Genomic DNA, 15,372 nt, shown 5'->3' with positions numbered 1-15,372 from the left:
TTTTAAATATTAATAATTTATAATTGATTTAAAATATTAATAATTGGTAATTTAATTTATAATTTAAATATTATTATGATTAAAATATTAATATTTTTAATTAATTTTTAAATTTAAAATATTTTATAATATATAATTAATAACTTAACCTTTTATTATAATAAGATTTATTTTTCTCTATTTGCATTTTTCATTTTTTGATTTAAATTTCACTTAATAATTTAAAAATTAATTTTTTTAAAATATTAATTTTTTGTTTTATAATTTAAATATATTATTATTAAAATATAAAAATATTAATAATTTTTTAATTTTAATTAAAAATATTAATTTTATAAGTTTAAATTTGTAATTTTAAAAACAAATAAGGATATTTTAATCAAAAACATTTAAATTTTATTCTCATGATTGTGAAATAACTAATACCATGAGAGAAGATATTAAATATTTCAAGCTTTTACTCAATTTTAAAGAATAGTCATTCCTTCTCCACATGCAAATCAAACAAGGGGATAAAATTTTGTAAGGAATAGAGGGAGAATGGCTTAACTATTCCCCCAACCAAACGCGTGACCTTAGTGTAGATAAATAGCTCCTCCCTACATCCTAAATGTAGTTCTGGATGATGCTGAGGAAGGACGGATTACAGGAACCATACATTAACTATAACAGCACCAACAAGTATATATATTAACTACAAAAGAGATTCAGAACTAAGGAGGCACCACACAGCAGCTACAACAGAGATATAGAACTAAATTTTCGCAAATATTAACAAGCAGATACTCTCATACAGAAAAATGGTGGACAAACTCGGATTCAATTATCCAAAACATTACAACATATTAGTTGGCCGGTTCAGCCGCCTCACAGTGAGGCAGTGAAGGAAGAAGCCAAGCAAAAAAGCCGAGGTTTGTTTCCCCTCTCGATTTCTGGGACGAGTATTCTATCAACATATTCCAGAGGTCTCCAACATTCCATTTATGCAAGAGAATCCATTGACTCACCTGCCATGTGATGCCAAAATGACAGAGCATTAATGTACAGGAGAAAATATTGAACAAAAGAAGAATACGAATGAGGTGATAGAGCTGAAGGACAGAACACCAACAATACTGAAGGAATATAAGCAACCAGAAGGACATTACAAGATAATTTTAAGAAACAAAGATGATTGTTCAATTGACCAGACTAGAGCACCTTAAATTGAGGACTCCGATAAATTCAGAAAGAAAGCGCAGCATCCCGTACTTACTATAATATGGAAAGAATGACTTGTGACAGGTGCACCTCACATAGAAAGCATGAAGCAGAATACTAAAGAAGCAATATAACATATTTAAGATCCATGAGAATGAATCACAGCAATGCCTTATGAGGAACCTTATCTACCATGAAGTTTCTACACTAGCAAGAACAAGAGCAATACCTGAGCAAGACTTTGCAGTGCATCAAGACCAAAAGTGTAGTATGAAATGAAAGGTCTTAAAGCCTGGAACAGATGCATTCAGGTTAATGGAAAGATCAATTTCAAGCAACAATATGAAAAACACATGGAAATGTAAAATTTCCTATTTTATATCTCAGGCAGTACAATATTTAACTATTTAGAAGAGCCTTACACCTTTGAGGACCATGGCATCTAACATGCAAGCTCTAGGGACAGAACAACTACCTGAGAAGCAGCAAGCCACTGAATTATGGTCTTTAGTTCAGGATCTCCTCCAAATGCGCCACAGCCCCAATTTCCCGTTGCTATCCCAATACAATTTTTGGGGTCCATAAATTGACCACCTTTCTCATCAGACTTTCTGACCACCTCCATCCTTGATCCTCCTTCATTTGTTTCATTAGATGTAGAGGGAGCTTCATTTAACTATAAACAGAACAGTTATGATCAAAATGAAACTTGATAGTAAAGAGCAAACCAATTGGCCCATACGTATAAGCAAATCCAAATAATTATAGATCATAAGAAAACTGATATAATGGCTCTTCAATTTATAAATTGAGTTTTTTACTCCAGGGTTTGTCAATTAGGGAAACGAACACAAAAGATTAGAGCAAAGATGATAAAACAGTCGCACCAAAACTTCATTCCTGGATATGTCACCATCATGTTTATTATCTTGATGAAGCTGACCTGCACTGAGTCCATTATCTTGAAAGAGTCTCTTGTACTGGCTATACTTTGATTGATCCAAAAAGCCACAGAAAGCCTTATTAGTCTCCCTACCATACATACAAGTTGGAAGGGATATAGTTTACACCAAAAGAATAAAAAAGGAAGCAAGGTATACAAATAAAATCTATTCAATTTGCTTACAGAAACTAATATCAGCGGATTCACAAATAATGCATAGATCAATAAAGCCTCATCTAGCACATTGCATGGGTACATGCGAATCCATTATTGTGATGTGCGCATGACACATCATAAAATCCACATTCTTCCTTCATAACATTTATTTATTAAGATCTAATATGTTATTGCAACTCACAAAGATTCTTGAGAAGAATAGTGCAAAATTTTCCTAAAGCTCTTTCCTTCATGCATAGTTTCCATAAATGCTTGGAACCAGGTTGTTTTCTTTCTTACTTTTTGGCTGAAGCATAAATGCAGTGTTCTTAAAGCACCACCAGTCCCAGCAGGAGTAACTTATAATATTTCATCCAACTGGCTGCTATCTGATTTTACTATTTTTCTTTTTTTCTAAAATGACATGTATGCAGTGCAGAAACCAAAAACTACATACCGAAGAAGGTACTTAAGTTTGTATTGATTCATTCTTGGACTGCATAAAGCATCTATAGCAACAATTCTAGTTTTACGTCTTCCAAGGAAGTCAACACTCCTTTTGTCCACATAGTCACCAGTAAACCGAAATGAAGAGGCATATCTGTACCAGTTAAAAGTGATTTTATTATCAGAAGTCAACTGCAAAAGATGTGAAAGAAAGGCAGGTAGACATTATACTCTTGATTATGAAATTTCTTATTTAAGTATATCTAAGAATCTAAGATGGGGGGAAAAAGAAAAAGCAGGGAACAGAAGGCACTGCCAAAAGACTGTTTCCGTCAGCAAGAAACAGATAGATAACCTATGCAACATCAATTCCATGTGACTTTTACACCATGATATATTTATGTAAACATTATTATACTTCAGGTACTGACTTGATTTGTGTGATTCATCAATGACAATATGTGAGCTACTGGTGTGCATACCTCACAGAAATGAATAGCTAACTAGTAGCACACCTGTTTATCAAGCTTTGGTTTTATAATCCAAAGAGTGATACTTACCCCGTATAGTCTGAGAACCTCTCTGCTCCAACAATTTCTATTGCCTCATTGTCTGCCATGGAAGGCAAGAAAAGCATGCCAGCAATCAACTCAGGACTGATCATGAAGCGAATTTCTTCCTATGAAAATATTAGAAAAAGGTCCTACCAGTCAACAAGGTCTCTGGGAATAATAACTTGAAAAGGTGAGAAGATTCAAGAGAAGTCATTTAAAAAAAACAAGTAGTAGCAGAAATGTCATGAACAGTGCACAAGTAATTTCAATGAAGCAGAAAAAGAAAAATCTCACCTGCACGCAGCCCCTATGTAGAGCACCACCTCCAAGATATTTATTTGCAAAATCCACTTCAAGAGCCCCAGTAGGGTGATCTTCTATTAAGCCTGAGCTATAAACCTACAGAGTCATTGAGAGATAACGTAAGGATTGGCTGTCTGCAACTGTAAGATGTAGGTAAAGACAAAGATAGGCCAAGTAGAAGCAAATATTGACTATTGAAATTCAAGTTCAGAAATAAATTTTATATGTTGAATTGTTACCTGAAAAGGGCAGAGGGGGAGAGTTGATTTGGTCCAAAAATCAGCATTTGGATAAGAAGCACTTGATTGTGAAGGAGGATATTCTAAAGAGAGAAGCTTGCGCTGAAATGAGACAAAGCCTGTAGGCATTTGTGAACATATCCTTTGGAAATAGTGCACGATGCACCTTACTTTGTTTTCCTGCTTCTCGCTGTAACTTTCATAGAGACTCCTGAGGATATAATTACAATATATATTAAGTCACAAGGTGCAGAGAGAGAAAATATGTCAGATTGAAGAAGAGGAAGTAAAGATGCACAAATAGAAAGTGAAAGGTATCGTAATAAGAAAAAGGAGTAGTGATGATGAATAACAAGAGAAGATGCAAAAGAGAGTTGACATACGCAAACAATTGATCAAAGTTGATGGTTGGAAGATGCTTTACACCTCTATTTGAGACTGGAAACAAACAAAACAAAGAGCATGCAAGTAGAGCGCCGATCAACTCCTGAGAAAGAAAGAGAGAAAGAGGCGATGAGAGATTACATGAGATATATATGCAACAACCAGCATGATACTTTAGAATGAAGTTCATGAACAAAATTAAAGCAGGTCAGGAAAAGTATAATCTTATGATTGAGATTCGAGAAGCATAGTAAAAATACACACCTGGGACAGAAGCACCATGCCAGGTTGCTGCGGACCCAAGATGCGGAGACCGTATACATACGCCTGCATATTTTGATAGTGAAAGTCTAGAAGGGATGGCAACCGCAGCAGCAGATTGGCCAGCGGTGGGATAACCTCCGCAAACCATTTTGTGGAGTCTGCCGCAGTCAAGAGCTGCACAAGAAATTCAAGCCAAAGTAAGGAAAATTGGAAGCCCAGAACAAGGAGAAGATACCACTACCATTACAGCATACCTCATCGAAGAAGAGGGAGTAACCTTGGGGGGAAAAGGGAGCGAGAGGGTCACGGAGGGAGAGAGAAGCTCTCATGTCGGAAATGGCGATGGAGAGCACTTGGCCAGAGTTGACTTGGCTGTGATCAGGACCTTTGGACATGGCCTCGAGAGCCTCGACCACTTTGGATGGCCATAACAGACACCTGGAAGATCCAATTAGTAATGGAAGATAAGGCAGGATGGAGTCCAACTCTGCCCTGTCTTCCATTTTTTCTTTCTTTTCAAAAAATGGCACCAAAATAAAGAGGTTCAACCACTTATAGGTATTCTCTTTTCAATAATAATAAATAAATAATAATTTTTTCCAGCAATTAAGGCTAAAGTTTAGTGAATATACAGATTATGTTACCATTCAAAAATCATAAGAGAGAAAATTAAGACTTAAGCCATGAATATTTGAGGATTACTCATCAATATAATAAATAATTCAAACAAAAGCTTAAGAGGTTTTTGTATTGTTTGTCTTTATATTTATCAATTACAACAAATAAATCCACATTGAAATTATTTATCCAAAAATAGGAATTCATGGAAAAATTTTGAAAACTAAAACAATTTGGATTTAGATTAATTCTAATTATGAGTCATATTAGATCCTACAACAGTTAAATTATGTTATTATCAAATTTGAATTGTTTGGTTTATTAAATTACTTTGGATTGTTTCGAATTTTAATTCAATTTGAGTGATGTCAAATTCTGAATCAAATAAATTCAAATAAAATATGGAGACATTTTTATTTTAAATTATTTTAATTTGAATTAATTTAAATTTGAGGTAAACTAGTTTACTATATTATTATTACATTATAATCAAGTTTGGTTTGGAAAATATGTTGAGACATTTTTGTTTTTTACTATATTATTGTTACATTAAATTTGAGGTAAAACATGGAGACATTTTTTTTTTTATGAGTATAAATACTACCAGTAGCTGCAAGCAGACACTGCAGAACACAGAAGAAAGAAAATGGCGTCACCTGGTTGTTGTTGGATGCAGGAGCGTCTCTTAAGTGGTGTATTCCCCATCCCCAGGGCCAGGGGTCTGCCCACTCCAAAGTCAACAGCCCTCTCCTTCTCCTCCTCCCTCCTCCAACTGCAACCGCAAGGTCATCTATTTTTTTCTTTTTTCATTATTTTTTAGTTCTTCATTTCATGCTACTACTAATATTTGACAATATCAGGATTTGCGCCGGATAGGAAGCAGCGCTCCTCCTTTGTCCAAGCGCCGGCCGTCCGCCGTTTGGTGGGATCTCTTACCAAAACCCAAGGCCTTCGATTTGCCGTGGTCTGTTCTTTATTGCCATTTCCAATTGAAGTTGATTATTTTGCATAGTCAAAGATTGATTGATTGATTGATTGGTTCCGCCGCCTTTTGTTTTTGTTTTGTGTGTTTGCTTGTCAAAGGTCATCGCCCGTTTCAATGAAATTGTGACCAAGCAGCTCTTGGAGGGAGCCCTGGACACTTTCAGCAAGTATTCAGTTAATGAAGAAGACATCGATGTGTGTAACTCCTAGTCCTATAAATAAAAAACCCTTCTTTAACAGCAATCTTCCTCTTCTTTTATCTCTTGTCTCTACATGTCTGCTTCTCCATGTATTTCCATGTTTCTATCTACATTCCTGCGCTTTCTTTGCCCCTTTTCCCATTGTTTCTTGATGTTGCTATTGCTGCTGCGAACGTTAAAAATGATTGAAAATGCAGCTCAAAAGACTAGGATATATGATATTCCTTTTTCTTCTAGGATTCATTTCTTGCTCTGGATATTGTCTTATTCAGAACAAGCCCTTTTTGTACATGTGAATCTTTTGATAGTAATTAACATTTATCATCACAAAAAGGGAGTATAACAAGAACACAAGATGCTATAGATAATATTTCTTGAAAATTCACGACTTTCATATGGGAAACCTTACCATTGCCGTTGCCAACTTTTAGGATGGCTTGATCATTTTATCACTTTCTCACAGGTTGTCTGGGTTCCCGGCTGTTTTGAAATTGGTATTGTTGCGGAAATGTTGGGGAAGTCTCGAAAGTATCATGCAATTTTATGCATTGGTGCTGTGGTATGATCTCTTTCTTATTACTTGCAAATCTTCTCATGGAACTTTTTATCTGATCATGAGGGGTCCTTGAAATGCTATTGCTGACTACTTTTTGCTGTATTTTGTTAATCTGTTGTTCTCTTTATTGTCAGTAGATAAGAGGTGATACATCGCACTATGATGCTGTGGCTAATTCTGTAGCATCTGGGGTGCTTTCAGCTGGCTTAAACTCAGGTCAGTTGTCCTGTTTAATGTATTTTGTAGAATCCATGTCTTCTCAAATGCTATCATGGCTTCAAGAGTCAAATGCAGCTTGCGTCTCACCTATGAATTAAGACAACAATTAGATTTTCATTGATCAAAAGCATATATCTTGCTTTTGCTGTTTATTCATCCGCATGCAGTTAACCTTTTTGATGGCATGGTGAAGTTATAGAGAACTTTGTTTGATATGCTTACTAACTTTTTAGACTGCAAGTGTAACCATTGTCAAATCATCTTCGTATGTGCTACTTTCAAGGTGACTCCTACTTTGTAACCCTACATTTCTTATTTTTGTAGATTTTTCTCTTACCAGGCAACAAAATACTATTATGATAATCAGTTACTCACATATGCCATTCCTATTCTCTTAATTGTTCAAATGAGAAGGCACAAGAGAACACATTGCAGGATACTTTTCTTTTTAAAAGTTGAAAGTTACCTTCCTTTCAAACTGGGTGGACAAATTGAAATAAGATCTGCATCAATCTCATGCCTGGCAATTTGAAAAATATTTTGCCATAGAAAATAATTGTGGCATTTTTTTGAATTATCAAATGGAGTAACCCATACAATGCTCACTGGTCTCTTTCCTTCTATTTTTCAATTTTGAATTATTTCTTCTAATTTTAACCTGTAACTTATCAACTTTGTAGGTGTTCCTTGCATATTTGGTGTTTTGACATGTGACGACATGGAGCAGGTATGATACAAGAGTTGCGTATAAGACCATTTTGCATTAAGAAACTCTCTAGGTCTTCTTGTTAAACCAGATAGGTTGTTCACTATAGCTGCTTGGACAGCTTTAATGGGGACCCTCTTCAGCTTCCTTCACATTGAATCTTGGACTGTGAGAGGGAGGGGAAATTCTTATATCATGCTTGTATAAGTTGTGCATCCCACCTCCCAAGTGACAGTGAAGGGGGCTTTTGTTGTCCTTGACTTGAGAATAGTTTGACATAATATATTAGAATGTTAGAAGGAGTTGACTTCTATCATTATTGGACACAATTACCATTCAATCACAGGGCCTAGCAAGAGTGGGATTTTATATAATTGTTTCCTTTCACATGACAACTGCAGGCGTTGAATCGAGCTGGTGGTAAAGCTGGGAACAAAGGTGCTGAGTGTGCTTTGACAGCGGTGAGTTGATAGTAAAGTAATATTATTTATTAGATGCAGTTAAGAAGTTTTTAATGTTTATTCATCAATTTTGGTATTTGGTTTGCAATTTCTTAAGAATTCCAATTTAGTGATTAGGAGTTGACTGGATTTATGTAAATCGAGAAAGGGATTACCATCCCCTTGCTCTGCATCGCTAGTGAGTAAAGAGTGAGCCTGTTGGTCTATGTTGTGAACTTTTCCTGCACAAGGGTAAGGTTGAACCATTCAACCAGTACTCTATTTGTTCACATTGTCTTAGTAATGCTCTTGATCACTTCCTCAACTTCTGGGTTATGCAGTGCTTATGCTGTCATAACACATCTGTATAACTATTTTGTACTCAAATTACTTCCATCATTTGTCTTTTGATAGGTTTTGTTGATAATAATAATAATAAGTAGAATGCATGTAATTTTCTTTTGATAAGTGTGGAAACTCCCTCTTAAGAAAGTTTTGCATACCTGGCTAGCCAGGCCTGTAATATTCATATGAATTAAGTCTAAAATATTGTGACTGGGTCTGAACTCTTAGTATACTGGCTGGCTTGAAGCTAAGAATTTATCTTACGATCTTTGCTTTTTTGCTTGTCAAAGAGGATATATCCGTGCTCTTATTTCTTCTTATGCCCCATCTTCTTTCTTTAGTAGTTTTCTTCATTTATTTGAGATGTTTTCTATTGCTGATAAAAGATTTAAGATTTGCATAAAAATCTAAATAGAGGTGAATCCCTAGCCTTTATGCTGAAGCATGATAAAATATAGATATAACTTTACGGGCATGCAATGCTCGTCTGACACATGGAAAGACATGCAGACACCGATGGAAACATTTTTCTGATATCGTTTTCCCTCTCTTCTACTTCTATGTTAGTGAATTATTTATCTGATTAGATATTCATATTCTGTCAATTTTCAAAAAAAAAAAAGAAAAAGATAATCATATTGTGTCTTACATATTGATAACACATGACAATAAGGAAAAAGTGCTTATACTTAAATCTTTCTTTTTCCTAAATTCTAGCAGTTCAATTTCTTTTGGATTTATTGCAGATTGAGATGGCGTCCTTGTTTGAGCACCAGCTTAAGTAGTGGCACTGTCATGCTATACATGATCGGGAGCTTGATGCAACTGGGTGTAACACTCCTGTTCCTGTTATGTTCTTTTCCTGGGAGTGAGTTTGTGTTGCTGTAGGATATCCCTTTGTGGGGAGTTTAGGGGAAAGCAAAATGGTAGACGTAGATCCTGAAGCCATAATCTGCAATTTGCTTGTCTCTTGACTACACTGAAATTGTCATTGCACTGAACCGCGTTTGATGTAATAAATTACCAGTGCTTTCTTTTGTCGCCTGTTTGTTTTTGTTTTTTTTGGTGGATATCTTCTGATAGTGTGGCCCAACGAGCATTCTACCCTCCCATGCCTTTGGACTTGGAATAAGCGGTATTAGTAGAAGCCCAAGTTGTTCCAAAACTTGGGTCTCAAGAGAAACAGCCAATGGTTTCATTTTTATTCCATTTGATTTTATCATTGCTTTAAATTAATAAACAAAATGTTGGCCCATGTAACAATTAGGAATCTGTCATAAAGTTGTCAAAATAAAGTTTTAATAAACATGTAGCAAAGACTAGTTATCCTGTGAAAGAAAATATACTTGTACAAGGGAAAAGCCAAGATTGAAAAAACAGGTGGCAAGACCACTATGAGGTATGGAAAAGCCGGGACAATGCCTAGCTTGGCACCCACTTCAGTCCAAATTGCTCCACAAGACATTCCACATTTCCCTTGAAGCTTACTTAATCCTTCCGCCCTTCAATTACTAAACTGCCCACTCCTCCAATCCCTCCCAACTATTTTTAATCTATTTTTGAAAAAGGGTCATGTCCTGAATCCATGTTTGCATTCTAATCATTCTATCTGTTACATAAATAGATAGACATAATTAGCAAGGGTTTTCATGGAATATGAATTTGACCAACAAATTCCAAGCACTGTTGTTCTCTTATTCATCATGTTGTGCATGAGACAACTTTGATTCCTCCAATTCTCGACAAACAAAGTTAACGAATCAACCAACCCAAAGAATAAAGAGAAAAGTTGCAAGAAGCTTACAACTTAAGCCCAAAATATTATAACGACTGGCCTCCTGTCTTTAGATGTATGCATGCTATGCTGCATTGTCAAGTAATACTTAAATAGTACGGTGTGTGATCAGCAAAAACTAGCCATGCAAGGCAGATCAATCTGCGATAGCCACGAAGAAGAAGAAAGCAAAATATTCTCTTAATGTTCCCTCTATTTATATCTGAAATGTAGCAAGGAGGAACTGCAGCAAAAGTGCATTAGTTTATAGTTTTTAACTGAAAACTGAAGTTGCATGTCACGTACTTCTGTTACGATGAAATTGCAGCTTTCTTCCTCCACCCCTGTAAATATCCAGACGAAGCTCCCTATTCTTGGATTGGGTCGTTATCATCTGCGATATTCACCAAAGCTTCCTTCTAATTTTCAGAGCACGTCCATATCCAACTCGCATCAAACTCCAAATCCTATTTTGCTCCACCCTCCAGTAAACCAGGTCCTTCTTCCTTACATTTTAAGTTCGGATCTTAGCTCATTGAATGCAATGCCTTTAATATGGTTTCCATGCGTTGGCTATGGTTGCTAATCTTTCCATAATTCTTGTCATCTTTATTCCAAGGTGTATTGTTTGTCACTCACCATGTCATATGCCTTAAAACTCACTCAATGACAGAGTGTTGCAGCAATAGTATTTGGAGAAGGATCAGACTCAAGGCTTTACCCATTGACAAAGAGAAGATCAGAAGGGGCTATTCCCATAGCAGCTAATTACAGACTCATTGATGCAGTTGTGAGCAACTGCATTAACAGCAACATAAATAAGATATATGCTCTCACACAATTCAATTCTACATCTCTCAATTCCCACCTCTCAAGAGCCTATTCTGGAGCAGGTCTTGGGAAAGAAGGGTTTGTCGAAGTGATTGCAGCATATCAGAGCCCTGAAGATCAGGATTGGTTTCAGGTACTACAGAGCACTAAACGCATATTGTATATTGTAAAACTGTAATAAATCCAATTCTTGATTTTTCTGTGAAAGACACGCACCTGTATGTTCATTTTGTAAAGCTAGTATCAATTCTCAACATAGGCATGATTTTGTTGTTTGCACTTTGCATCTGTGTGTGTTTTTCAACACCAGGGAACTGCCGATGCTATACGAAGGTGTCTGTGGGTCCTAGAAGAGTATCCGGTGGCTGAATTTCTGGTCCTCCCTGGCCATCATCTCTACAAAATGGACTACCAAAAGCTGATAGAATTCCACCGGAATAGAAAATCCGATGTAACTATTGTTGCTTCAAATGATATTACCGTGAGAGATCAAGACTCAGGCTTTGGTCTACTAAAAATAAATACAGAAAATCAAGTCATACAGTATACTTTGAAGTCAGACAGAGAACACATAAACTATTCAGTAGTAAGTTGTCTTCATCGGCTTTGCTTTTCCCCCATTTTGATGTCATAACTTCTCAGAATTGTCTGAACGAAAACTTCTTGTGAAAATTCGTTCAGGCAGAAACTTTGACTAGATTCAATGATACCAGTTATAATAATGTTCCAAGTATGGGAATCTACCTCATCAACAGAGCTACAATGGTAAATCTTCTGAATAAACATTTCCGCAAGGCAAATGACTTTGAAAGTGAAGTGATACGGGGTGCAATATCTCTAGGAATGAAGGTCAGACTTTGCTAATTATAGATATATGCATTAATTTCCCCATATAGTTTCAAAATTAAATGAATAAGGACGTTGTCCTTTTGCTCGAGGGACAGGTTCAGGCATATTTGTTTGAGGGATATTGGGAGGACATGAGGAGCATTGAAGCTTTTTACCAAGCAAACATGGAATGTATAAAGAAATCAGATATGGGATACAAGTCAGTACTTTACTTTTCAGGAAAGCCTGGAAGTAGAATAATGCGAGTGCATCATTTTACTGAATGTTTCGCTCATAATGGGCTCCCACAAACTAACACAAACTTCACCCTTTGATAGCAGCTTCTATGATAGAGATTCTCCTGTCTACACTATGCCTCGATATTTGCCTCCTACCATTATAAGTGATGCCGTGATAACAGATAGTGTCATTGGAGATGGTTGCATTCTCAATGTAAGTACAAAAACTTTTAGACGGCTCTCCCAACTTCTCTGTCAAACTTGATCACACACGTTGTAACCAGCAAAACATACAGAAAGACATGCATCCTTGATGCATTTGGTGCATCAAGTAATAGAAGACAAGTGATGTAGAGATAAACTTTATTTTTCCTTTTCTGAATCCAGTTTTCATTTGTTTTCTGGAATCATCCTTTTGACTCTTGTAAGAATAGAGGTGCAAGATCAAAGGAACAGTGATTGGAATGAGGACAAAAGTTGCAGATGGGGCAATCGTAGAAGATTCAGTGATCATGGGTTCTGATATCTATCAGGTCTGATGAATCTCTAGTTTTTCGTCCGGTAAAACTTGAGAGATTTTTTAGACACTTAGGACTGAATCAAATTCTGGGCTTTTAAATGTATGTGTGTGCGTGTGTATGCATGTTGCTTAAAAGTTGAACCGCCTCATCTTGACTTTGCTGTTAACATATAGATTGAAGATGGCCATGAGAGCGGCATTGCCGTTGAGGAGAAGGGAATAGGCATCCCGATAGGAATTGGTGAAAATACTCAAATTAGAAAAGCCATTGTAGATAAGAACGCGAGGATCGGAAAAAATGTTAAGGTATGTAAATAGTACTCCACGAGTGAATGAATAAGATAGTGTTCGTTTTTCAGGCTGTACACATTGACTACATGAGACTTGCGCACATTCAGATTCCACTTTCTTTGAACTCACAGCATAGTACTAACCAGTAATTTGTGGTGCTGATGTTTGAGCAGATCATCAACAGAGATAATGTGGAAGAAGGGGGCAGGGAGGCCGATGGTTACATAATCAGTGGAGGAATTATGGTCATTCTTCGGAGCGCAGAGATTCCGGACGACAGCATCTTATGAGATTTATCATGGTCACCCACCGTTGAAATATTTGTTGCAGGCGATTCTTTCATCTATATACACAAAGTCATAAACAAAAGAAGGAAAGATTCATAAAGACACATAGATGGATGTAGGTGTAGCTGCTATTTTTTGAGGTGAAACTCTCAGCCTCTCGCCTCTCACAAAAGCATAACCTGCAATAATATCATTTTCAATCTTTTATGTTCATGTGAAGTGCCACTGCGCCGGTCATTGTTATTATAATTATAAATGAGAGCAAGGTTGATAGGACAAAAGCATAAATATATAGAGTACTTTTCATAAATGGACTTGAGGCATAAAACATTTTTAAGAATGATCATCGCTATAATTTTATCTGTTTTTAGTCAAAAGAAAAAAAAATTAAATAAAATTGTCCTTAATGAAATCGATCCATTCGCTAGGCTCCGAGCCTCAACTCAAAACCTATTAACGGATCAAGTATATTTAGGTTTGCGTTTCAAATTGATTCATATTTTTGGAGCTTTTCTCATCAGACTATTCATCTCTGGAATATTCTTTACCAAAAAGAAAAACGTTTAAGTATTTTGAGCATTTTTGAGTAGTTTTTGATATACGAAGAAAATTTGTGAGCGTTTTGAGCATTTTTAAACATTTTAGAGTGGTTTTTTATATATGAAGAAAAACTTTCAAACATTTTGAGCATTCATATTTGTTAATTATGTTATTAAATAGAATATGGTATATCGTTTGAAGTTGTTGATCTTATTAAATGGAATTCAGTAGGTTTGGTGATTTTTGAGAATTATGTGATTAGTTTTTAGGCATTGCATGACTGACTTTGAATATTACGTGATTGAATTTGAGTATTGCGTGACTGATTTTTGATAAGACATTGCGTGACTAGTTTTTGATAAGGCATTGCATGACTAGTTTCTGATAAATTTTTGATAAGGCATTACGTGACTAGTTTTTGATAAGACATTGCGTGATTAGTTGATAGGTATTGTGTGACTAACTTTGGGCATTGCGTAACTAGTTTTTAATAAGGCATTGCGTGACTAGTTTCTGATAAGCCATTGCATGACTAGTTTCTGATAAGGTATTGCATGACTAGTTGATAGGCATTGCGTGATTTGTTAGTAAGGTATTGCGTGACTAGTTAGTAAGGCATTGCGTGACTTAGACATTGCTTAAAAATCAGTTACACAATGTATAAAAACTAGTCACGTAATGCCTAAAACTAATCACGTAATGACTAAAAACTAGTCACACGGTGATTAAGTCACGCAATACCTAAAAATCAGTAAATTCAATTTTGAGTTCTATGAATAAACCAATAAACTCAAGAACCTAAAACACATATTTTTTTTTTTGTTAAACCATGAAATTGTGCATTTCATAAAAGATAGATTACAAAGCTTCATAACCCTCCAAAGCAAGAGAAAATATATCCCTATCGGGAGGTCTTGCTCACTCCTCTTATACAAAAACAAAATATACCTTCTTTACAAAATATTTTCTAAACAATTTCAACTCAAAATCTCATAAAAAAATGAAAATCCATAGCAAACATGCTTAACAATCATCCCGATCCCAAACACAACAAAATCGTAAACCACCATAAAATCCATCAAACATACTTTAGCTGTTCTTTCTCCCTGAGCAAAATCGTTGATTACAAAGAGTAAAATCGTTGTTCATCGCCCTTAAGAACCCTAAGATCCACCATTAAAAAAATAAAATAAAAACAAAATAAAAAAGAGCTTATGTCATATTTGCAAATTGGATGGGGAGATAGATATATTTGAGTAGAGAGAGAAATCGAGATTTAATTTTAAAATTTTTATCTGGATGGTAAGAGAGAGAAAATTGAAATCATTTTAATATGTCTGAAATTATTTAAAAGATATTGTTATCAAATCATATCAAAAATTGATAAAAAAATAATTAAAATTATAAAAAATAATATTTTTAAATTAAGCTTACGAAAAAAATTATTTTTCATAATTTTTTCATATATATATATCCTCCCAAGAAGTATAAGGGAGATGATTGT

The 15,372-nt window shown here is 35.4% G+C and overlaps 3 protein-coding genes across 4 annotated transcripts; 2 read left to right on the top strand and 1 right to left on the bottom strand.

Moving 5' to 3' along the window:
- LOC18597395 (poly(ADP-ribose) glycohydrolase 1) lies at nucleotides 667-5,018 on the bottom strand. 2 transcript variants are annotated; one of them, XM_007026418.2, is made up of 11 exons: nucleotides 4,745-5,018; nucleotides 4,491-4,664; nucleotides 4,226-4,329; nucleotides 3,843-4,053; nucleotides 3,595-3,699; nucleotides 3,307-3,425; nucleotides 2,757-2,900; nucleotides 2,088-2,232; nucleotides 1,676-1,876; nucleotides 1,430-1,492; nucleotides 667-1,007 (listed from the first exon to the last, which is right to left on the bottom strand). In XM_007026418.2, the coding sequence occupies exons 1-11, from the start codon at nucleotides 4,991-4,993 to the stop codon at nucleotides 846-848; spliced, it is 1,677 nt and encodes a 558-aa protein (XP_007026480.2). In that variant the 5' UTR covers nucleotides 4,994-5,018; the 3' UTR covers nucleotides 667-845. The 2 variants fall into 2 exon arrangements, with proteins under 2 accessions (XP_007026480.2, XP_007026481.2); XM_007026419.2 differs by having other exon boundaries at nucleotides 2,088-2,184.
- Nucleotides 5,712-9,602, top strand: LOC18597394 (6,7-dimethyl-8-ribityllumazine synthase, chloroplastic). Its single transcript, XM_007026414.2, has 8 exons — nucleotides 5,712-5,893; nucleotides 5,969-6,072; nucleotides 6,192-6,287; nucleotides 6,756-6,851; nucleotides 6,986-7,064; nucleotides 7,748-7,794; nucleotides 8,175-8,234; nucleotides 9,305-9,602. The coding sequence occupies exons 1-8, from the start codon at nucleotides 5,755-5,757 to the stop codon at nucleotides 9,341-9,343; spliced, it is 660 nt and encodes a 219-aa protein (XP_007026476.1). The 5' UTR covers nucleotides 5,712-5,754; the 3' UTR covers nucleotides 9,344-9,602.
- Nucleotides 10,421-13,541, top strand: LOC18597393 (inactive glucose-1-phosphate adenylyltransferase small subunit 2, chloroplastic). The gene is made up of 9 exons (XM_007026413.2): nucleotides 10,421-10,828; nucleotides 11,006-11,296; nucleotides 11,474-11,749; nucleotides 11,845-12,012; nucleotides 12,108-12,211; nucleotides 12,333-12,444; nucleotides 12,665-12,763; nucleotides 12,925-13,056; nucleotides 13,215-13,541. Exons 1-9 carry the CDS (start codon nucleotides 10,628-10,630, stop codon nucleotides 13,329-13,331), a joined length of 1,500 nt encoding a protein of 499 aa, XP_007026475.2. The 5' UTR covers nucleotides 10,421-10,627; the 3' UTR covers nucleotides 13,332-13,541.

This window comes from Theobroma cacao, chromosome 5 (genome assembly GCF_000208745.1).
Source record: "Theobroma cacao cultivar B97-61/B2 chromosome 5, Criollo_cocoa_genome_V2, whole genome shotgun sequence".
Lineage (NCBI taxonomy): Eukaryota > Viridiplantae > Streptophyta > Magnoliopsida > Malvales > Malvaceae > Theobroma > Theobroma cacao.
Note: the sequence above shows the minus strand (reverse complement) of the source record. Positions and strands in the feature narration are given on the sequence as shown.